This window comes from Labrus bergylta, chromosome 2 (assembly GCF_963930695.1).
Source record: "Labrus bergylta chromosome 2, fLabBer1.1, whole genome shotgun sequence".
Lineage (NCBI taxonomy): Eukaryota > Metazoa > Chordata > Actinopteri > Labriformes > Labridae > Labrus > Labrus bergylta.
Genome location: NC_089196.1, coordinates 5,811,002 through 5,835,099, shown reverse-complemented (window position 1 = coordinate 5,835,099; position 24,098 = coordinate 5,811,002). Strand labels below are relative to the sequence as shown.

Sequence of the window (24,098 nt, the reverse complement as noted above, 5' to 3'; positions counted from 1 at the left end):
GCAGAGAACAATTGTGTCTGCTGCTTGTGCTTAATGGTGCTTAGTTATGGTGCATTCTTATCGGTAACTCCTTCGTGTGAACAAGTGGAGAGGGGTTAGAGGTGTGTCGCTGGAGGAGAGCGGAGGCTCAAGGGCGACATCTACTGGATCAAAAAGTCAGACATTCTTCCTTTGAGTTATATTCATAAATAGATTTTATTGATATCATTAAGTATTTATGACTCAACTTAAGTGGTTATTTCATGAAAATACTGTTTTTTCTCGTCTTACGGCACTGTTTGGAAATGTATTTGTCCGGCAGCACTTAATATACAAATAACTGTATAGATAAATCCTCTGCTTCATACATATTATTTATATGTTGAGATCAATAAAAAGCTCACTATTCATATGATGAAAGCCAGCTGGTTCCCATATTACAGTTCATAAATTATTGCGCTTCTGCATTCATATGTTGAAATCGGTCTATATCGATTTATTTTTATATAAAGAAATCCTCTCCTCCTCTTCGCCCTCACGTAAGGTCAAAGGTCAGGGCTGACTGAACATTACTTTCAACTCATGCTGACCTTGTACCACCGTCTTCTCCAGGACTATCTCAGCAGTAATGTAATCCTCTGACGGTCAAATATTTGGGATTAGAAAGTCATTCATTTGTCTTCAGCGTGGAGCTTTTTTTTTTGCTGGTAGTTTTTTCAATTTTTTTCCTTCTACAGATTTTTCTTTGATTTGTGATTTAATCCCAGACTGAACATTCCCTCAAAATACACAAAAACATAACTTTGCTTAACTTGTAATCAGGGTTAATGATAATCATAAGGCAAGGTCAGGCAAGGGAAATGTATTTATAGAGCACATTTAGGCAAAACAGACAACTAAAGGTGCTACAAACAAGACATCGAAAGCATCATGACAAAGGGAAACAGAAACATTTAAAAGGTGGCATTCAAATGATATTATCTCATACAACTTAAAAGCGAATACGATAAGGCAGTTTCAAAATAAAAGAGTAGAATTATAATTAAAATGAGTATAAAGAAAACTTCATTTAAGGAAGGCAGCTGTCAACAGGTAAGTCTTCAACCTGCAGTTTTATGTGAGTTTGATCCAGATAAACGGAGCATAGACACTGAACGCTGCTTGAAGACCTGTCCAAGACGACCTGAGCGGTCAGGATTGTTCATTATGAATCAGAAGGCCACTAATGCATTGTGTCCCTAAACCATTATGTGCTTTATAAACTGAAAGCAGTAGACTATTTTAAGTTTTATTCTATTTTTACTCATTTATTTAGAATTGTTGCTTGTTTTTCAAAGAGTTCTGACTTTTACAGTGTTTAGAGTGTTTAAGTTCAATAAAATCAATAAGTAATTGTGTTTAATAATCGTGATCTCAATGTAACTTTAAATAATCTTGATTATCATTTATGCCATAATCGAGCAGCCCTAGTTTTGGATCAGCTGCAGTTGTCTTATTGACTCTGATTATCAAGATTTACTTTATAATATTTGTCACTCTATACTAGGAGAGCAAAGTTACATACATTGTAAATACCATAATAAAAACAAAATAAAAAAATACATAATACAGAGTTGAATATTACCTGCGTTCACCATGTTTCTCTGTTGAGGCTTCACGTGAAATTTCCAAGTGAGGTACTGATTTGGCCGATTGTTTAAGAGTGCTTGAACGCAGCATTGGCATGCCGCTGTGTTTGTGGGTCATTTTGAAATCCTGTTTTTAGTCTTTGGCGCCCTCCAGCGGTCACTGCCTCTTACTGATTTGGGATCAGGTGGAAAGTCAGCTGATCGATTCCACCACAAACAGGAAGGGGAAGACACAGTTTAACAAGCAAGCCATGTAAAAATAGCTCACTCATTTAGTGCATTTCTTTTATTTTACAACAGAAGTTTTTAAACTAAAAAGATGTTCGTCGGGGACGATGAAGACGGAGACTTCCTGTTTCCCTCCGGAGGGTGAGTTTGTTTGCACACATCAAGCTAATGCTGCTGACTGGTGGGCGAGCTAACTAGCTTAGCCACTGTTAGCCATTCTGTCATATGTGCCAAATCTCACTCAAAATCTGATTTATGTACCTATGCGACTTCATTTGGAGGAAATACCTTTAAGTAAATATCTATAAGGTTTTTTTTTGCTCCTTGTATAATGCCTCTTAGATTTTCCTTTAACAATGAAGCAAATGTTTCAGCTTTAAAATGATTATTTGCTCACATAATTGATATGATAACACAAGTGAGGCACAGTGAGCAGCTTCAAAAACATGAAAATGTAAGAAAAATTAAGCTTAAAGAGGCTTTTAGATGCCGAATTATAAAATGACATTGTACTGCCAAATCTTTATTCAAAGTTAAAATTGTCCACAATAAAGGACGAGATATTGCAGGAAAGCTACAATGATATGTGTACCAAATTTACAAGTGTTCAAGTCATGGAGTAATTTTTTTATTTCAGCTCAAATCAGAAACAATCCAACTTTGATTTCATGTTTCATATGGACTGCATGAGTTATCACATGCCTGTCGTCATCTGTTGCTGCCCAACACTTTTTATGCCATGCTCAGGTCTGCCATGACATTTGATTTCACATTTCTATGAAAGCCACTTCGCTCATCAGCTCCTGTTATGAACACAATTACTTGATGTTATGATTTAAACAGTTTTTATAAAAACACCTCTGCGTTAAAAAACTACACAGATTGTCAGAACAAAGAATAGATCTGATCTGAAGTATTTTCTTTGTTTATATGCTGAAAATAGAGCTTGTAGTGATGTTGACAAACACATAAGATGCTTCATCAATCCAAACTGCTCCGTTTGTTTTGACACTGACTCAGTCACTATTGATACAACTCGACTCTCTGTTACGAGGCATTCAGTTACAGCTTTGCCACATTTTCAGCCTGACCACCATGTGTGATGGCATTGTGTGATAGCAGCAGCAGCAGTGCAGTGTGTGTATGGGCTCATGCAATAAGCAGCCTGTGTAGGGTAACCCTGCTCTGCTCCAGGAGGGAGGGGTGTTATGGCGGCTAATTCCTCTCACATGCTGCCAGTTAGAGGAGTAAGGTGAAGGTCCCTGCCACAGCCCAAAGCGCTCAGTGGAGAAGAAGTCGGAGCTCCTCGGTTTCTTCCCCCTGCTATGCTGTTGAATGTGCCATGTTGGTGTGAGGGCACCGGGGGGGAACGAGAGATCAGGGGTGGCCCGGGACGCAGCGCGTTGGAACGTACACTAGAAGGATTTCTACTCACACATGCAAACGGACTCCCCCTCCTCATCCCAGCTCCTTTCCTTCAAGGATGAGGAGGGCCTGAAGGCTCTCAACATGGCTGTTCTTGGGGATCCCAGTGATTACCATTGGAGGGAGTTACCGGGGTCAGTACAGTCAGCAGGGCAGATTTCCATGGCTCTTCACAATTTCAAACCAATGAAAAGTTTGCAGAAGTTTTCTAGTCTGGCACATTTTGATGCTAATGATGGAGGAAGTTGATGTAAGGGTGTAAGAGTTTTTAATGGTGTAGTAATAATCAAAGCTCATGCTTTAATTGCTGTTGATAAGACAATTATTATCCAAAAGATTTGATATTTGATTGAATAATGAAGTCTGCTGTCTCTGGTTCATAAAAAGGACGTGTTGCTTTATTGTCTCCGTCTTATGCAAATGTTAAGAACCAATATTTTGAGCTTGAAATGGGATCCACTTCCTTGTTGTTCGTTGGAGCTTCACTCGCTGAATCTCGGGGTTTTCCTCAGTGGACGCTGTTTGCCACTCGTCACAAAGGGCTGTCGAGCTAAATCTGCAGAAGAAGACCACGAGAAGCTGCCGTTAGGACAATCTGGTGTGTTGACATTGAAGCAGCAGTGTAAAACTTTGATTATGAGTTCATTTTGGTACCCCTTGTGGTCAAAAGTTGAACACTTGATTTTGTAGAGATTTTTTGAACGTGCTAGTTTGTGTCTTTGTCTGGAGAGGTAGCGAGTAAGAGGGAACTCCTTTTTTTGACGTTCTCGTCCTAACAAAAGTGGTTTCTGCCTGTGTTAGTTAAACTATCTAATTTTGGCTATAAGATCAACGACTGTAGTTTGTAGCATTGTGACGATACCAGATGATTCTAGTAAAAAAAATCATTTCTTGTTTTTTGGTCGCCAAAAAGTACAGACAAACCTCTGCACACTGTCTAAAATCTACAAAATCAAATGTTTGAGTGCATTTCAGACCGTGTGCAGAAAGTTTCATGTTATTTTTGATGGACTTATTCCTCTCCTGTGCACCTGTCTGATGATATACTGTAGATGTTGTTTTTTTAAAGCTTTGGTACGTTTGGACACTATTGACCAATTAAAACAGCAGAGATTATATCATTCTTAAAACATGGTGTTGAAAAGTTTGAAAGTATGGAACATTTTGACGACCATATATGATCACATTTACTCCTGTAGAATCGTTCATACAGCTCAGACTGCCCACAGCTAACAGATTCAGGGGATCTGTAAATAGGCTAAACTTATTAACATACCTACCTGCTAATGTGACGTCTTCATCACACTAAGCCAGCAGTATGTAACAAGACAAACATGAATGTACTGAATAAGACAGTAATGTCCACTGTGATCGTCTTGTACTGTACGTACAGCCACGTCTCGTAAAGTCTTTAAATGATGAGTTCAATAGACATTTTATTACAGACCTGTCGAGGAGGAAGAGTGTGTTTTCAGGTAGAGTCCTGATTTTGTCCGTGCTCGATCAGGGTGCATTAGTTGCTGTTTTTCGTTCTTCAGTTGATTCTCTTGTTTTTATCTCCTTGCTGATCATGTCCTCTGTGTTTGTGTGTGTGTGTGTCTCAGTGTGTGTGTGTTGTGCATGTGTAGTAAAAAAAATCCCCCTGCTTCCTTTTCACTGGCTAACATACCAGTCACCCTGAACCTTTGCTGGGAAACTGTAAACAAAGGCTCTTCAGTCTGCTGTCAATCGCTTCATCACAATCTGAGCCAGTGACGTCCTCCTGCAGAGGCATTGAGAGAAACTGAGAAGATAAACGTCTTCTCCTGATGGTCTGGTTTGCATGTTTAGGTCATACAGATGCATCATCAGGATAGAGTTAAAGATGGTTTCATAACCAGTTAACTCACTCGTCATGAAGCTACATGATGTCTAAATGAATCCTACCAAGATGGCAAGCTCCTCTTTAGTTTAGTTAAAGTGCTTCCAAGGTGAAGAATAGTTTGTTAAAGGGCGCCGACGGCCTAGCGGACAGGTCGCGCCCCATTTATGAAGGATAAAGTCCAAACCTGTGACTTCCCCACTCCTCCTGTCTGGTTTCCTACTCTACCCACTGTCCTAACAATATCATTAATGTTTGAATGGATGTTGTAATGTTTACTCACTTGTCACTGAGGTCTGCAAACATCAAATAATTACTCGGAAAAAGCTTAACTACTGAGTTAGACCTTTATATAAGGTACAAAGATGTTTTTTGTGTTTTGGCCACTAAAGGCATTCAAATCAAATATTGGTATTTCCACGCAAAACGACCCATTCTGCAGTTAGTTCTTAAGTTTTGCTCAAGTGATACGAACTGTTCATTCATCAATTGCTGAATTGGTCATTGTCTACACACTCTGATAAAAGTAGGCGGCTGCATGCACCTTCAACATGCTAGAAAGTGAAAGCTGCATGCTTTGTGTGTGATGTAAGCATTTTATTCTTCGTGTAATTCCTTCTGTTTTAACCAATGAAAAGAGTTTGCACAATAAGATGTTAATTCCACAAGATGACAGCCTTAGAGGTCTCTGCAGTTATGTTAAAATATTTCTGTATCAGAATAAGAACAAGTTGCAGAGTTTTCACATATTGGATATGGTGTTAACAAAATGAACCCTGCATCAATGGGCTTTGTGTCAGAACACTTTAGAAGTCATCTCCTTCGGCTCGAGAAAACGTCAAGAAGACGACTTTCAAAAAAAATCACTCTCTGACGTCTTCTACTCGACATCATTGTTGGCTATTCTTCATGAAAAACGGTGGAATTGAATGAAATCAACTCACAGAAAAGCCCTTCAGTTCTGCGGACAGAACGCTCATAATGTAGCCCATTGTGACTTTTAAACCTTTAGGGGGATTATTTTGGTGTAAGGAGCTGGTGAAGTTTGGAGCTACAGTATGAGCCGCTTTGTGGGAACTAGTCCCTCAGTGCAGCGTCCATATCTTACATCTGATCTGAGGGTGGGCTCCTTTTAGCGCCTTTAAGTGCATCCATACAGTGTGGATGATCCTTTTCATGGCACACATACCTACAGTATATCTCTGTGATCTTTACACTCATTCTCCTCACAGGGCCAAGCTGGCCTCCTTGTTCGGACTCGACCAGGAAGCCAGTCAGGGGAACGACTCGTTCCAGTACACCGCTCCCAAACAGCCCAGAAAGAGCTCCAACGCAGGTACGGTAACTCAGCGTCAAAACCTGAGAGATCTGTGGCTTCATATTGAGCTCGATGATGATGGAGGCTGAACTGATTGAGTCTTTTGTCTGTTTTGCAGCACCACCAGCACAGAAACCAGCTCCACCACCCGGAGCCCCTGCAGTGTTATTCGCCACAGCGGTCCAAGCCTTCAGATAGTGAGCATCCCTGCATTTGTTCCAGATCTGAAAGCAACTTTATTCATGATTTTTGTCTTTAATTTTCAAAAGATTACGAGTCTCTTGCATGCCAATATTCTCCCCCCTACAAGAGGCATCCATGCTAAGCTTAAAAACATTCAAATACATCTGTTTTAAATATAAAATGAAACATCTTTTCTGCCTTTTTTTTCTCCTCTGTGCAGTATTAATGGACAGTATGTGAAGCAAGGCAAGCTCGGCGCAGCCGTACTGGGCAGCCACACAACAAAGGAGGTTTGAACCTTTTATAAAACTGGTCATTTGTTTGAGATTATTGGTGCGGCTTTTGATTTTTCCTTTTCTTTTTTTTTTTGCAGTACAAGCTTCTTCTGTACTTGAGCCAACAGAAGCAAGTGACCGCTGCCAAGATTCACGTGGGCTTTATTTTCACGGTGAGTAGAGAAGTAAAGGATGGTGAATACATGTGGACGAACACACAATGAAATGTATCACACTTCACACTGAGACGACTGTGAGCTCTTATGATCCCTACAAACTAGGGCCCGACCGATATGGGATTATTGGGTCTGATATCGATATTAAGGAGAGAAAAAATCCCATTCTGATATATTGGATATCTTTCTTAGATCTATCTTCAATGTGTAGAGGAAGAACCCTTGTAGTTATAAAAGACTTGTGGAAAAGATTTATAATGAAAAGAAGATGGTCACTCAACTAGAAAGTAACTGTGCTTTACACTCAGAAGAGTGACAATGCTTGCTGTGATTCCATGTAGCGCCCTCTGCTGGTGAAAAACTGCTAGTCAATGAAACTCTAATGAAATGCTTTTTGACTGGTGAATAAATCTAGTAAAGTCGGCGTGTATCTGCAATAAAAGTAGCCGATACAGATAGTCACTGGATATGCTAATATCAGCTGGCTGATTAATCGGTCGTCTCTAGTGCAAACACATCCGATCATTTCCATGTCTGATAATCGTTGGAACTCAGAGGCTTTGTGAATATTTTTTATAATGTTTTTAAAAAAATCTGGTATAAAAATATTCATCTTATTGTGTTTGTTGCCTTAAATGGTCACTATGAAACACTACGAGAGCTACTGGTATTTAATACTCTGGACTAGTAGGATTATTATTCAGTGCCTTTCTAAATAGGAGTTTTATTGTAGTAGTACAAACATGAACTTCTACATGGTGTCATGATGATTTAATGTGGGTAAAAACATGAACTAATGTCAGTGTTGTATCTCTCTTTGGAGTATGATGTGTTTGACCCAGCAGGGGGCAGCACACCCCATGGAGCACTTAGCATTTAGGGCTGAATTTTTACTGCAGGGTTTGATTAGATGTGGATCTCTCTGACCACTCAGCGGTCACTTTCCATGTTATACAAAATCATCCTCAAAATGAATCTAGAAAAAAAACTGAAATTAGATGACAAGAAAAAGTACTTTTAAAAATAGAGTGGCAGAAGCTCTAAAGTTCACAGTTAATTTTTGACAGTCTGCAAAGATGAAATATTATGGGATGGCGCCAGGAGCCTATAGGTTAGTGTGTGCGCCCTATGAACGGAGGCTAGAGTTCTCTAAGCGGGCAGCTCGGGTTCAAATCCGACATGTGACCCCTTTCCCTCCTGTCATTCCCCACTCTCTCTCTCTCTCTCTCTCTCTCTCACAATTTCTGACTCTATCCACTGTCCTAGCTATAAATAAAGGTATGAAAAAACACAAATAAACCTTCAAAAAAAAAGAGATGTGTGTAAAAACCATGCATTGAGTCCAAGTGTTCTGAAAACTTGAATTGGAAATGCCTCTGAAGCAGCCTAAAAGGTTGGATCATTATGCCGTATATTCACTCCATAGACAACTCTGATAGCGCTATTTGATAGCCTCAGAGAAATCTTGTACAGGCTGTGATGCTTTGACACTATATGCATGTATCCTGACCAGCAGCTTCTATTGTAGAGCCGTAAAATAGAACATCAGGAAGATTAGTTAGAAATGTCTCACGTTAGGATAGAAAATAATAAAGGAGGGATTCTAGCGGAGAATTAAACGTCAGCCAAATTTGACAAAATGGTGACAATAATGCAGTTTGGATCATCCTGACTGTGCCGATACATGTTAGATACATAGATACATGTTTATAAAATTTTCTTTTTAATTTGTTTTTTGAACTGTAGGGCTTCAGCTAAACTCTGAAACTCTCCCCTCAGACCCCTAATGGCTTGTGTACATAAGTAATCGTAAACACAACAATAAGAAGAATGATTCATGACACGATCAAGTCCTTTAGGAACTAAAAGTACAAGTTTTTAATTCATACAATTCTACGCTTTTTATCCAAAGCGACGTACATCATACAGCTGCACAAATAACTAGATTATCGATCAAAAATGATGCATCTGTTCCTGATCAAGTCCCCTCAGAGTTCCTGACCACATGTTCTTTTTTCTCCTGCAGGTACAGCCAAACAATTACTGCACTTTTTACGACGACCAGAGGCAGAACTGGTCCCTGATGTTTGAGTCGGACAAAGCTTCATCAGACTTTTGCAAAGAGGTGAGAGACAAAGGAGGAGACCTTCCATCAGGTGTCTGAACCATATAAGACACAAACCCTTCACCGGGTTGCATGTGGTGTTTAATGGCTCTTTAATGTTCTCCAGGTTTGTCTGGCTAAAGCCAACAGCGTGGCCTCGTTAGATATTGTGGTGGTTCAGGATCTGAGTCTGGGCGAGGGCCAGGCGGTGGAGAACGGGGACTCACTGGAGGTGGTGTACACAGGCTGGCTCCTGCAGAACCACACCATCGGACAGGTACGGAACTGTTTTAACATTCTTCTACGACTTTAATCCTTTGTGTCTTAGCTTCATGTTTGGGGAGCTGTCATGTTGTCCATCTTTTTAACAGTCTGTGCTTTTTATAACTCATTCAATCTTAAAAATCATTTCAGATGTTTGACTCCAACCAGAACAAGGACAAGCTGCTGAGACTGAAGGTCGGAGCTGGAAAAGTGATCAAAGTGAGTCGAAATAGTGTCAATTCAGTCCTTAGATAAAATCATTCGAATGTAGATTTGATGGTTCTGTAAATACACCGAAGTTCAGATCTTCAAAATATACAAAGAAACATTTCACTGACAGTCTCTGACAGAATCATAGCATCCAAAATCCTACAAGCTTACGTAAGCTGTTGAAACCTCTCACACAGCACTGGAGAGCAGTCTTCCCCTGGCAGCCCTGCAGCATTTTGCCCCTCCTGAAGTCTTCTAGAAGAGCTGGCCAATCAGAAGAAAGTGGGCACATGGGAAGGGGGGGGGTCTTAAAGAGACAGCAGCGTAAACGAAGCGTTTCAGGCAGAGGCTGACATCAGGGCTTTTTCTGACTCAGGTTTAAGATAAATAGTTTTAGAGTTTAGAGTTTTTTGAGCTTCTAATCATGGAAAGCTGCTAAAACGAGGATAATATGTGAGTGAACAGGGAAATACACTGATGACTGTTCCAGTGAATTTGCAGGGTGTCCAACTGAACATGTCCGGGGTAGTTTCTTTAACAGACTTTTTCTGAGCCGATAGTTGAAGAAGTGGAGCGCAGCTTGTGATTCTCACATTCGCTGTTCTTTTCTGTGCATCAGGGCTGGGAGGAAGGGATGCTGGGGATGAAGAAATCAGGCCGGCGTCTCATAATCATCCCACCCAACCTCGCTTACGGATCCAAAGGAGTCCCAAACCGCGTCCCGGCTAACAGCACACTTATATTTGAAGCGGAGCCACGGCGGGTAACTTGCACTTTAATGTTCACTGCAGCCTTTGCTCATCTGCTCTTGTGTTGAGATGGTTAAATGGGGTCTTTGTTGAATGAGCGCCCCTTCTCACATGACCTCTTCACTCCATGTCACGTTGTGATATCGTGAACTGAACTTTGTTTTGTGCTTTAGGTGAAGTTCGCCAGGGACAACGGCTCTGACCGAGCGAGTGCCTGCTCCAGAGACTCTGCTGCTCCCTCTCTTGCTCCCTCCCTTGCTCCTTCCCCTGCTCCCAGCGTGGAGAACCTGGCCCTAGAGGCCCCAGCACAGACCCCAGCCCCAGGTCCAGGCAGACCAGGGTGAGAGTGAAACCTCAGGATCCCTTGCAGCATTATGTCTTTTCTGTCACTCTTACGACATTGATCTGTCTCTTTGTTTTTCAGGGAGCCACCAGTTCGTGTTAAGTCAAACTCACTCAGTGAACAGCTGGCGGTAAGTGTTTTTATTTTAACGGCAGACTTTCATATTCTTTCAGTTATTTTGCAGCCTTAATGACACTAGCTTTCTTTACTTTAGAATCCCGACGCCACAAAAGCCAAGTTGATCTCTCGCATGGCAAAGATGGGACAGCCCATGTTGCCTTTCCTGACGGGAGCGGCCGGCCAGCCCGAGTCCAGCGACTCTGAGCTTGAGGTGTGTTCACAGAATCCTAGGAAGTATATTTGTTCTGCAAACGGTCAAAATAGGAATCTGCTAATATTCTTTATTTCTCTTACGTTTGCTTGCAAAGGCCACAACCAGAGGGGGAATGTATCAGACTTAGCCTGATATAGCGAAAATATATATATTTCTAAGGTCAAGTGAATCCTGTCTGCAGTGCTTAAAAAGAAATGTCATTTTTGCATATTTTTCTTTGCGACATCTTGTCATGTGCTGCTCTGTCACTCCCCACAAGACTCACTCAGGATCAACTGCAGACTTCACAATTTTCAAATTCAGTCAAATTCAGTCATATTATTATTTTTCAAATAATAAAACTCCAAATGCATTCATGTCAAACGTGTCACTAGTGGAGGTCAGAATCCACTTTATAAAGCCACAATATACAGTTTGTTATTCATCGCAATTTTGGAAACTTATAGGTTGTTAATTTTCTCCAGATAGACTTTTTAAGATTTTGGTCTAAATTGTCTTCAGGTTCTGACAGAAATGAATAACTCGAGCTCTGAAAAAGGAACGAAGACAATCTGTCATCTGTATCAGTTGTTAGCAATGTAAAAACATGTAAATGTTAACCTTTTAACGAGACTCCTGAACTCTGTTCTTTCTCATGAAAAAAAAGCTTTTTATGCAAGGAGCTGCTGTGATTGGAGGCACTGATGTTTCCATCAACTCCACCTGTTGCTTACAGCCATATTTCCTCAATGTGAATCAAAAATGTATTTGTGGATTTGTTTAAATTTCATTGTTAGATTTCAGTGTTTACAGAGTCCCCGCCTCTTGCTTTGATCTGCAGGACACCAGCGGCGGCAGAGCGAAGGATCAGCCCACGGCTCCGTCTCCAGTCCCCATCTCCACCTCTGCTGCAGCTCCTGTTCCTGCTGCAGCTCCAGCTCCTGCTGCAGCTCCAGCTCCAGCTCCAACACATGGTGACCGTCTTCAACATATAAACACATTTCCCTTTGTGGATTTTAGTGTGTTTTACAGTTTCTTGGTAAATTCCCAAATCTGATCTTTGTTTCCCCTGCAGCACATCCTCATCCTCTCACCGCTCAGCCTTCTGCCTTACTTCCTGTTATGAGCACTTCTGTGCCGCAGCCCGGGCTGCCAGGCAGCAGCCACGCCTTTCAGGTACCAGCTCACCACATTATGTACATTATGTTCATACGGTATGATCAGAAAGTGCATAACTGACACTGTACTCTGTTGTGTCATAGCCTTACATGTACACTCAGACGTCTGTGGCTCCATCTCAGCTGCAGCAGGTCAGCCAGGTCTACCCTGCACCAGCGGTCTCGTACATGGGTAAGAATGTTACATCAAATTATGATAACAGGCCAGTGTGTATGTTGGTGTGTGTATCGAACAGGGCTGAATGATATATGCTTTAAAGGGGACATATTATGAAAAATCCACTTGTACAGTGTTTTTGAACATATTTGGGTAACCTGAGTGTCTACTGACCCACAAAATGTGAAATAAATCCATCCAGTCCTTTGTTTGTGGTCTGCATAAATCTTACAACACAGAGTAAAATGCTCTTTTTCAAATGTGCTCTCCTTGTGATGTCACAGTGGGATTCTGGTAAAAAAAAATATCCCTTCCCCATTAGATTATGTGACCTAAAGCACGTCATACTGCCAGTTTTCTGTTGTTTGTTGCATACATAAAAAGTTTTCTAATTTTCTACGACTTATCTACTATAAAAGTCTGATATCACCTTCAGTGGTCACAGAACTGACTGTTGTGCATGTGGAGTCTGTGTTTCCACAGCATGTAAAATGTAGACATTAAGGAGACGCTGATACTGTCGCATACACTCGAGCATGACCCTCGAGGTAGATGCTTATCTTTGCAAAGTGGATTTAATATGAGCGTATTCCCGGTATCAGCAGCATGGACTTGCTAATGCTGTGGCCACATATAGGGATGTTAAAGGAGCGGATTTGCTGCTGATTGCTTACCTGAGATTATGCAAATCAGGCTGATTGATTGATTGCAAATGACTTCACTGATTAACAATGGAAAAATGGAGAAGAGTTCTGTGTTTAGTGCTTCATTAAAAAAATAAAGAGTTAGAATAAGAACTGAATACCTCACTCCCCCCATTTCCCCAAACACCTAAGAAACATCTTTTAAAATGATAGATTTTTTTAACCCACCTAATGAGTTAATACACATAAAAAAACTCTTAAATATGTTGAAACTAAACAATCTTAAGCCCCCCACCTCATTAGCAAGGTCTTCTTTAGGGGTAGATCTTTTACCCCAGAACTAAATTTAGACCCTGGTTCCTGCGGTCCAGGGTTCCTCAAAAGTTCCTCAAAAGATCCGGGGGAAAGTTCCTGCGGTCGATAAGGGTCTTTACAGTACCTGAGAGTACCGGTCCACAACGCAGCTTCAACACACACTGAGTGTGAATGTGTTTCCTTTCCAGGCTCCAGCGATGTGACTTCATTCCTGATGACAGAGGCGCGACAACACAACACAGAGATCCGCTTATCTGTCGGGAAAGTTGCGGACAAAGTGGATCAACTGACCTCAAAAGTAAAAACCCCTCTGAAGAAGAATATTTTCATATAGTGACTTTAAACAGGAAGGAGATATTTTCTACTTTACTATCTTTATTTTCAAACAGATAGATGAGCTTCAGAAGCAGGGAAGCCTTTCGCTCGCTGTGCCCAGTATGTCGATGGAAACCTCCATGATCATGCACAACATCCAAAGAATAGTCCAGGTAAGCTCACCCTTCACGAACACCGATCGTCTTGTCATATGCTTTGGTGTTTCTGAACAAGTCTTTAAAGAAATCTCTTTTTTTTTGTGTAGGAGAATGAATGTTTAAAAAAGGAGGTGTTTGAGAAAAGCTCCCGCGTTGAGGAGCAGAACCGTAAAATCGGGGAGCTCATCAACGAGAACCAGAGGTGAGTTGAGAAATGTCAAGTAGTCACAATCAGTGCAAACAGAAGGCCAGATCATCATGTCCTGACATTATCTTTTTACACATATCACCCGCAATTGATCTGATCTGATGACGACAGCCGAGCTCCTCTAGAGTTTTCTTCAGTCATGATGTTTTGATTTTGTTCTGACATGTTGTTCTTGATCTGTTCTTTGTCGTTGCAGGTGCATGGAGCAGAGTAACCTGCTGCTTGAACAGAGGAACGACTCCCTGAAGTCGTCCAGCGAACAGAACCAGACCAGATTTCTGCAGGCCGAGCAGGACAAGGTGACACTTTGTTCTTTACGGTGAAATGTTTGATTGTTAGTTCACACTGAGACAAACAATATGGTACTCTATTAATAATAGTGACAGGCTGCTCTGTCAGTCAGAGGCAGAGATGGAAGGAAGTGACAAAAGTCTCAAGCCTATGCCTCAGGTTTTAAGCAAATCCTAAACTACCGTTCTGAAAATCAAGACAAGTTAAACTCAATTCTAATGAGTTCCCAAAATCCTTCTGATGCACGACAGTTTCCACATTACAATCCCCTTTAATACATGTGCTGTTCTTCAAAGTTTAATTTTACACCTTAGCAGTGTGTAGAAGGTTTTTGGTGGTTGCATATTTTGTCCACTAGAGGGCACCAATGTTCTTATCCTTCTCAGCACTGAAGAGGTTTCTTAAAAAATGTTTACCAGTCATTCATAGAGAAAAGTCAAATATACATGACGTGTTTAAACTTTTGGAAACAATATTTTTACATTTGTAATATCTTTCTGAAAAGAGCAGAAAGGAAAATGGCGGCCCTACTCGTATTTATTCTGACTATACCATCTCTAAAATTGACAGACACTTCACTGTTATGTTTTCTCTTTTCAAAGATCTTATAAGAGACTTGTTCTCTATTCCAGCATTTTTAAAATGAGGTTTCTAGGGGTCTCAAGGGATCAAAAAAGGCAAAGCAGACTAGAAAAGGAAGTACTGTTGTTATAACCCATGTCTCCAAAACTCTTACAGAAACATGAGAGAGCTTTATTCTGTGTTTTTACCAATCGGTAACATCCTCTGTTGAAAAATGAAGCCGAGGCGTGAGTGCAACATCCTGCAGTTTGTTGAGTGTCCACTAGAGGCCGGCTGCAGAAGCACAGGAAGTCGCATACACATACCATTCAAAAAGCCTGTTTTTACAGAATAAATTATCATGTTCACAGCCTGGTTGAAAGAACGAAAAATGTCTGATCATGTCTTGATCTGCACACACTGTACAGAGGGAGAATTTTTAATGACTCATCATTTTAGATTTAATGAAAGATAAGTGTTATTCACATTAAGGCACCGTGCTGACCTGATTGACAGGTGGGCGTGATGTAATGGTTTGTCAAGAAGTTTTAAACCCGCCTCAGCTCTCAGCCTGTCGTTAAGTAGACTCAAAGTTAGGCTGAGACAGGATTTCCAGCATGGCGTCCGCCATCGAGCCCCCTGCAGTCACAAGTTGGTGACATCACTCAGGCTTCGTCCAATAGTATTTACAGTCTATGGCGTTGACAGCTTTGAATTCAGTGGTCATTATTGTTTTGGAGAAGAGGAGACGTCGGCTTTACTCACTGCTTATTGACCCGTTTTAATCAGCAGGTTTCTGTGTTTCTGAAGGGTCATTCTTGATGCAGTTACTCATGTAATGTTATTTGTAGGGTGCGGCGAAATGGCCTCAAATCTATATCACGATTAATTGAACATTTGACCTCGATTACGATCAGTGGACGATTTTATGTTTTTTGTTTTTTGCCCTCATAGTTCACTGAGATGCTCTCTACTGTGAATATGCTCAATTATTAAAGCTGGGAGATTTGTTCTGATGAAAGAGTTCATATCTGATTAACTATTTTGTGGTTATTTATTGAATATTTCAAACTGAGATCGAAGCATTGCTTGAAATGAAAACATGGGCAAGACTACGTCGGCTAGAGGTTCTGAATCTCGGTTTTGATTAATTGCCCAGCCCTACTTTGTATACTGTATTATCAAAAACAAACGAGTCAGTACCGGTCGACTCAGGGTCTTCTTGATGAAAATTTGAATTTTCAACTTTTCTTTATAGATTAAAAATAAATCTTCACCAAAATACACAATTAAAAACATCTGATTATCTGAAGTATTTTCTGTCGTGAAGCTGAAAGAACAGAGCTGGTATCTGTGGCTCAAAAGAGGTGATTTGTTTTCAGTTACATTGTTCTCAAATGACAGTGACGCTTGACAATTTAAAAACAAAAACTAACTGAACACTGACTCTTAACTCTGTTGTAGAGATGAGTGGTTCTAATTCTCTCTGCACCGTTTATGTTGCAGACCTAAATGCTATCATTTCTTTAAACCATGATATCCTGGAGTCTCAGTTCACAACAGATATTAAGTTATGAAGCAGCTTTGCTTTTACTCACTTCAGCAGCACAAACTCAAGAAAAAAAAACAGATTTTCTTGATTTGGTCCAAATAACATCATGATGCAGATTAGTAAAATCAGTAGACATGTGTTCATGTCTGACTGTGTGTGTATGTGGAGCTTCTGCAACACCAAAATGAAATGGGAATTCAAAGAATGGGACGCCAATATTACACCATCGCGGAATAATTATGAATGAAGAAAGACATGCTGACAGCTGAGCTTAGTTAAAGCACGGTCTGAAACCAGAACACTTCCCATGCTAAGATCCCAGACCCTCGTGTGCAGCTTCTCTGTAAACAGAGATTAGGTTGATATTAATGTAATCTTTTACTCTGTTCCCTGATATAAATCTGTCACTCATTTTTAAGCGCCTCACTCTTTGCAAACTGCTCTCTGCTTCTTTTGAGAAAAATCTAGCATTTACTGATTTCTCTTCCCAGCATGCACTGCCTCAGGACCTGGGCTCCGGCCAGGTGAGCCTGTTTCTCTGTGTACCGCCAACAGAGTGGGGTCAAATAGTAGCTGCAAAACAAAGGGGGGTGAAATAAAGTGTGATGATAATTAGAAAGTGCTCCAAAGGTTATTCTTCCAAATCAACTCCTAACAAAGAAAACACAATTTGATGCTAAATCTGTCATTCATTTAGGATTAAAAATCTACTCTGTTTACCACAAATACTCCATGAACTGTGTCCATTTAAAGAGAGCACAATAGATACATACATGAGAGCATAAAAAGGTTACAGTCTCTGCAGATATTGACACAAATCTGCATAAAATATGAAGTATGGTTTTGAACTGCTATTTGACCCTCTGCTCCTGAATCATCCCGTTTACAGCCATACTCCATTTACAGTTTGACTAACTTTCTTTGTCTTCTTTTTCCCTTCTGTCTGTTTTTTTCCCATCACTCATCTCTCATCATTTTCCTCCCACAGGATCATGCTGCTCACACCACTGTAGCCACTCATCCAGGATGTCAGTCCGTCCTTCCACTGTCTTATGTGTGGCCTGGGTTTAAAGTTTACTCTCGACAGACACTGGTTACATCCTTTCCCCTCCCTCCTCTCTCCCCCTCCCCCATCTTCCATCAGGTTCGTCTGACGGAGGATCTGGCTTCGTCCGCGGCCCGGCTGTCTCAGCTGCAGCTGGACGCTTCAGCTCACCAGCAGAAGGTTCTTGAGCTGCAGGGCAAACTGAGCTCAGCGCTGCAGGACAGTGAGAGTCAGAACCAACGCAGCGCCGCCCTGGAAGCACAGCTGGAAGGTTTGTGTGGATGTTGTTTTATTATCATTTTTGTGAAATGCAAGAGAATTATTACAATTTAAATGTTGGCATTTCCTCTCCTTAAAACACATATCAGTTCTTAGATGTAGAGCCAGACCGATTTATCAGCCGATAATATCCACCGATATTAGCATTTCCAGTGACTATCGATATCGGCTAACTTTATTGCAGATATTACTAGATTTATTCACCAAATCATTTTAGTATTATTCTACTACACCAGCAGTTCTCTTTCACCAGCAGAGGGCGCTTAACAAAGCGTGTTAATATGTTTCAGAGCTGAAGGAGGCAGCAGAGAGGGCTCAGGCTCAGTACCGCTCAGAGAAGCAGAGACGCAAAGAGATGGAGCTCAGACTCAACAACATGGAGGAGGAAATCCAGGACCTGAAGGCCGACAAAGAGAGCCTAGAACGAGTGAGCACATGTCATGTTTTTGTCTTTCTGTCAGTGCAAGAGGATGAAATGTAAGCTTTCCCTTGAACATCACAGCGAACACTATCCATTATGAAAGAATGTAAGAGTTAGTGGAGTGAATGCTGACAGACAGGTGGTGTCTCTCCCTTTAAGAATCTGTTGGACAGGAAGAAGAAGTGGCAGGATGAGCGTCAGCATCGGGATGAGGAGGTGGAGGAGCTCCGCAGGAGCAGCCAGCAGGAGGTGGACAACCTCCGAGCTCAACTCCGCAAGGCCCGGACCAACACTGACAGCGCTGCATCTGAACAGGTTAAATGAAAAAAAACTGTTCAGTCAAATGATTCATGTTATGAGCATGAATGATAATGTTTCATCCTTAACAAAAAGCAGGAACTCTTAACATTGTCCTCTCAGAGTCTCCTGAGATATCCTCTCATTGAGCTGATCAATGCTTGTGTTGCAGTTGTCTCAGCTGCAGGCAGACCTGGAGGACGAGTGGAAGAAGAGGTGTGAGCAGATGTTGGCCTCTGCTAGAGAGCAGCACAGCAGAGAGTCGGCTGAACTGACTGAGCAGAGAGATTCTGTGCAGGACAAGCTGACACAGCTCCAGGAGAAGGTACACAAGCAAGCCACCTTAACACACAAATACACACTGTTCAGTTCATTTATTGAAGGATTGAAAATGAATCAAAGATAGCTGCATAGTGTGATGTAAGCATGACTCGTGGTTACTTTATTTTTTGACTCTCATCAGTTCACGGTTCTGAAGCAGTCGAGAGATTCGGAGGGAGAGAGTTTGCCTCCACAGTGCGGGCAGACTGAGGAGCTACAGGCCCTGCAGGACAAAGTAAGACACATGATTGGTTGTTTGTCAGCCTCTACTAAGAAAATGCATTCATAGAGATGTCACCATACTCAAGTAAATAATGTGTTTGTGTGCTTTCTGTGTTTTTGTTATTACACCCCACTGTCTTCACACACCATCCTCTGTATGTCATCGTCTTTCAGTACACCGCTCTGGAGCAGCAGGGAGTCTCTGTCCAGGAGAAACTGGAGAAGAGAGTTGCTGAGCTGGAGAATAAACTGGGAGAGCAGGAGGGTTCAGGAGACACTGCAGCAGAGGTGAGGAGTCAAACATGAGAAACATACACTTATTGTAAGATGACGATTGAATCTACTGCCAAGAATCTTTGTCTTCCACTTTAGACCATTATACTGAAAAAGCTGCTCCATTTTAATTTCCTCACTGAAGAATTTCAGCCATTTTTCTAATCCTCTACACATATTGAACTATAAAAGACTTATTCTCTTATTACTCCTGAGGTAAGGACATGACGTGGGAGTGGCAGATGATATATATACGATACTTAAATTAGAGTATTTTCCTTTATATCAGTGCTACATGTAGTTTGACTGAGTCACAATAGAAGTGTTGTGATACAGGCTGAAAAAGATGTATATCTATATATGTCAAAATTCTGACACAACGTTAAAACAAAGTGTGTGCGTGTGCGTGTGCGTGTGCGTGTGCGTGTGCGTGTGCGTGTGCGTGTGCGTGTGTGTGTAGGTGAAGCGTGTGATGAACGGAGTGTTTCACTCTCTGCGAGGAGAGTTTGACGTCAGCGAGTCTTACAGCGGTCAGGCGGTGCTCGGGGTGATTGTCACTACCATTAAGGTAAGTTCACTTTGTAGTGAAAAGCTGAAGAAGATGTCTGTCTGTAGCTGTGTCATCTTACCTGTGTGCAGTCAGGACATTTCAGAGCCCGGACATTTCACCTTTTAATGGAGTGAAGAAAATGAATCACTTCCTCTACATTTACCCGTCTCTTTTTTCTAAACAAGTATCTGTACTTCTGCTTGATAAAGATCGTGTGTGTACTCTGCTGCCACGTTTTGGTTCTTCCGTTATTAAAAGTGGTTCACATGTTGTGTTCAACACTCTTGCTTTCTCATTTTTTTTAAACTGAAAATGTAATACAGTTGTACAGAACCAAAATCACAATACAGGTTAAAGTTTGTCACTGTCCAAGTATTCATAGAGCCGACTATGACTAGTTAGTGTAAACGCATGAAGCATTTGTTACCTACTTTAAGTTTTCTTGGCTTTTTCAATTGAATCAACAAATGTATTTTTTTGCAGAATGTAACCCTGCAGCTGCTCAGTGGAACAGACAGACCGTCACAGAAACCAATTAAGAGTGAAGAGGAAGCAGAGAAGGAGGAAGAAAGTGAAGATGTGAGACAAAGAGAGGAGACGTGTCAGCAGCACGTCCATGTGAATGGAGAGAGAGAAGAGAAGGAGGAGGAAGACGAGCATGAGGATGATTCTAACAGAGTGGGCGAGACTGTGAAGGATCAGGAAGTATCAACAGAGAAGCAGGCAGAGGCAGCAAGTGAGTCAAAGACACAGGCAGAGACTTTAGAGAAAACTGATCCCAACCCAGCTTCAGCCGCTGAACCCAAACAACCAGAGACACCAGCAGCTGAGGCTGCAGCAGAGTCTACAGTACAAGAGGAGCAGGTGGAGCTCTCTTTTCCAGAAACCTCTACAGAGGAAAAAGACACCAACAGGTCTGCAGAGTCACAAGACGAACCTGAAGAGAGACCTCCACCTGCAGACCGACAGGAAAGTGTGTCAGAAGTAAAAGCTGCAGCGAGCAGCGAGATGAAGCAGGAGTGTGTGGAGGACAGAGAGCATGAAGGAGAAATACAAGCTGACTCTCAGAAAGCTTTTTCACCCCCGGTTAACCCCCCTCCACCCCCGAACGCCCTTCAAAAGAGCTCAGGAGAAGACGTGAGGTGAGTCCTGCAGCTGTCAGTAAAACCTCCAAAATGTTCAAGCCCCCAGCCTCCAGTGAATCCAGTGAATCACCGGTGTGATGGAGGTGATGCAGACTAACACACTGCAGAGAGGTAACCTTTCAACTACAGGAGATTTATTTATAGATTATTAAAGGGGAAGCATCTGGTCTAAAGAAGACTATATCTGTAAAAGAATAAGAAAGTAAAAAGGAAATATTCCAGTGTATATATTTAAAAAAGATACAAAAAGGAGGAAACATGATAAAATAGGGAAAGTATTTTCATTTATTTTTTTAACTTTATTTGTCCAATTCTTTCTATTTTAAATGATATTAGGGCTGTCAAATTATAAATAAATAAAAAATCTGGATCAATTGCTGAACATTAGTCATTAATTGCAATCAATCACATTTTTTATCACACGTTAAAAATTCAATTATTTTGCATTTCAAATCTGTTTTTAAGTCCATATGCACGATGTAAAGCAATTCTTATCAGTGTCTTGATTTTGCAATTAAATATTTGTAAATAAATGTACTTTATGACCTTGACTTTTAGATTTATTTTGTAAATAAATGCTGCACTGCTACAGCAGTGTGGTGTGACATCATGACTTCTTCTACAAAGTCTAACACTGTTATAAGAAGTGTGCATGTAAATGGACTTGAGCTTGTTTAGTACTACTCTTCTTTTACACTGCAGGCCACACCTACATTTGAATGTATTTGTTTAATAGGGACGATGCAGTTTAACATATTTTCAATACAGAGCATGTAACTGATGTGCTGCACACAGAGTTTATACTATTGCTTATTTACAACTCTTGTCCCTAGTTGGCCTTCAGGTAAATAAAAATGTAAAATGTACAACATTCAATCGAATACAACCACATAACACTATTATGAGGAAACATTAAAATACATATACAACAATATGACAATAGAAAATCCTAAAAAACAATTAAACTGACAGATTTAAGATATTCTATCCACACACTGATGGCAGAGGCTGCTCTGTGAAGTGTCCATCAGTTTTAAATAGTCCATTCATCCACATTTACATGCCGTGAACAAAGCAGCAAAGCAACTTGGGGTTAAGAGTCTTGCCTAAGGAGGACACTGCGGACATGTGGCTGCAGGAGCTGGAGATCGAACCCCCAACCTTCTGGTTGAGAGATGACCGACTCTACCAACTGAGTCACAGCCAACCCAAGTACGAAATGAGTCACTGAAGTTACTGTATCATCCCCGGTTAATGGGACAGCATTTGCACTTTTCAGGACATCCAGTTTAGTTGCTTTCTCTGTGTCAGCACTGTGAAGCAGTCATAGAGTCAAATAAACCAGCACAGTGGTGTCGTTATTTTTTTTTACTGCGGGAGCAGGATGATGCTTCAGTGACTTAAAGATGGTTCCCCTGAAGGGACAAAATAGAACATCATTGATGGAATTACAAAGAAATGACCACGTTCATTTTGGACTTTAATTGCGTCTCTTGTAGTGTGTAGATTCAGCCACCAGGGGGCTCTCAATTAATCCAACAATAACAAAAGATAACGTTGATGCTGGCGGGGAATTATGGGAGTTCTCTCTCCTAGTGTCTGTCATGGCGGCCGCCTCAACAAGACACGTCCCGTTACAACCATAAACTTACATTGTAATACAATTCTACATATTGTACGTTTAAATCTATAAAATGAAATATATTCATATCTTCAAACACGTAAATAGAGATATGCTGTACATGTGAGCGGGGGAGAGTCTGACAACATGTGCCAGTATTACTAACATGTTTATTTCATGTAATGTGACCACAGATGTAACATATTTGTGCCGCCGTCTCTAAAAATGAATGCATGATTCCCTTCAAACTAACCACCTCTATGAACTGCTGTTTCCTGCTGCTTTCTGCCTCTTCTTCCTCTTCTCCCCTGCCCCCTGTCCCGCCCCCCCTCTGCCCCCGACTCTTTTATTTCTGCTATTCTCTCAGTCTGACTGGGGGAATGGGTGAGGAAAATGGAGAGGAGCCATTTTTCCAGAACACAAATCCTGCCAAACCCCCCGCAGCTCCCAGTGAGGAGGAAGAGGAGGATGAGATGGTGAGAATGGATCTGTAGGGTGAAAGCTCTGAGGTTTAGTCCAGCACTCTGCATCCCTTCCCCTTGTGTTTTGTTTCAGTGTTGAGTCTGTCTTTTTGCTAAATATTCAGTAAAAAATAATGTATCAGCTAAATCTCTAAATAAAAGTTAAAAGGACACATTCATGTTATTTCTCTGCTGTCCCTCCAGAGTCTGAAGGGCCGCCCACCCCCCGCCCCTCTGTTTGGTGATGATGAGGAGGAGGATGATGATCTAGACTGGCTGAACTGAGCTGTAGCCAGGATAAAATCAAAGTCTGCGTCTTCATTTCCAGCATATATAAAAAGGCGCATGGTTCCTTCTGCAGCTGTGTCTGCCCTGTGGGAGCAGTGAAGATGACAGGGGCGGCCTCTGCGGCTGGATCTGATTGGACGAAGCGGATCTGAGCGCCCTCCTCTTCGTCTAAGAGTCGTCCTGCTGACTGACAGCTGCTGTCTGTTGAGAACAAAGCTGCTGCTCCAGACTCTGATTGTGGTTCAAATCCCAAGCCTGTAATTCACAGAAGAATCAAAACCACTTCATTTCATTTGTCATGTGTTGATGATGCAGTTTAATTCATGTTTCTACATGGCACTGTAGCAGATTAGTTTGTCCAATCAGCAGTAATCCTGTCGTCTGTTTTCTTTTTTTTTTAGACTGTAAACCATGAAATGGTTTTGATTATTAGCTCGCTGCTTTAGAAATAGAACTTTTAATAAAGTCTTTGCTAACCTGAAATTCATTCCAGAAAAATAAAGGAGGTGAAAATGTGTCCTCTATCTCTGTGAGTGGTTGAATCTGTTTGTCTGAAGTGAGTGATCATTCACTTTTATATCAGATGTTTTTAGAAACAAAGAAGCTTCTCAAGCATTAAATGTCTTAACATTGAATTTGAATGTTTTGTCTGTTTTTAAGTATCAAAGTGCATTTGTTTTATCTCCCAATGTAAACATTAGTAAATAACATTTTGTTAATGTTTAGTTTTTAAATGTCAA

General features: G+C 41.2%; 1 protein-coding gene and 1 long non-coding RNA gene across 3 annotated transcripts; one reads left to right on the top strand and one right to left on the bottom strand.

Annotated features, from left to right (window-relative positions):
* Positions 1 to 1,806: 1,806 nt before the first annotated feature.
* On the top strand, positions 1,807 to 23,875 carry fkbp15b (FKBP prolyl isomerase family member 15b). 2 transcript variants are annotated; one of them, XM_065963218.1, is made up of 30 exons: positions 1,807 to 1,976; positions 6,354 to 6,457; positions 6,558 to 6,636; positions 6,843 to 6,912; positions 6,996 to 7,070; positions 9,100 to 9,198; positions 9,305 to 9,454; positions 9,592 to 9,660; positions 10,271 to 10,414; positions 10,574 to 10,740; positions 10,825 to 10,873; positions 10,958 to 11,074; positions 11,898 to 12,030; positions 12,132 to 12,232; positions 12,319 to 12,406; positions 13,539 to 13,648; positions 13,740 to 13,838; positions 13,931 to 14,025; positions 14,228 to 14,330; positions 16,927 to 16,959; positions 17,580 to 17,751; positions 18,050 to 18,186; positions 18,340 to 18,495; positions 18,650 to 18,802; positions 18,941 to 19,033; positions 19,195 to 19,308; positions 19,754 to 19,861; positions 20,327 to 20,985; positions 22,977 to 23,085; positions 23,275 to 23,875. In XM_065963218.1, the coding sequence occupies exons 1-30, from the start codon at positions 1,927 to 1,929 to the stop codon at positions 23,353 to 23,355; spliced, it is 3,717 nt and encodes a 1,238-aa protein (XP_065819290.1). In that variant the 5' UTR covers positions 1,807 to 1,926; the 3' UTR covers positions 23,356 to 23,875. The 2 variants fall into 2 exon arrangements, with proteins under 2 accessions (XP_065819290.1, XP_065819294.1); XM_065963222.1 differs by lacking the exon at positions 16,927 to 16,959.
* On the bottom strand, positions 2,442 to 5,507 carry LOC136181271 (uncharacterized). Its single transcript, XR_010667626.1, has 2 exons — positions 4,708 to 5,507; positions 2,442 to 3,816 (listed from the first exon to the last, which is right to left on the bottom strand). It is a non-coding gene; the product is annotated as an uncharacterized lncRNA (long non-coding RNA).
* Positions 23,876 to 24,098: the final 223 nt, after the last annotated feature.

Bases quoted from the DNA above. Each gene is read 5' to 3' on its own strand.
- fkbp15b (XM_065963218.1), top strand. From the start codon at position 1,927: ATGTTCGTCGGGGACGATGAAGACGGAGACTTCCTGTTTCCCTCCGGA. The intron at 12,031-12,131 runs GTGACCGTCTTC...TTTCCCCTGCAG, and splicing joins AGCTCCAGCTCCAACACATG to CACATCCTCATCCTCTCACC. The intron at 18,187-18,339 runs GTGAGCACATGT...TCTCCCTTTAAG, and splicing joins ACAAAGAGAGCCTAGAACGA to AATCTGTTGGACAGGAAGAA.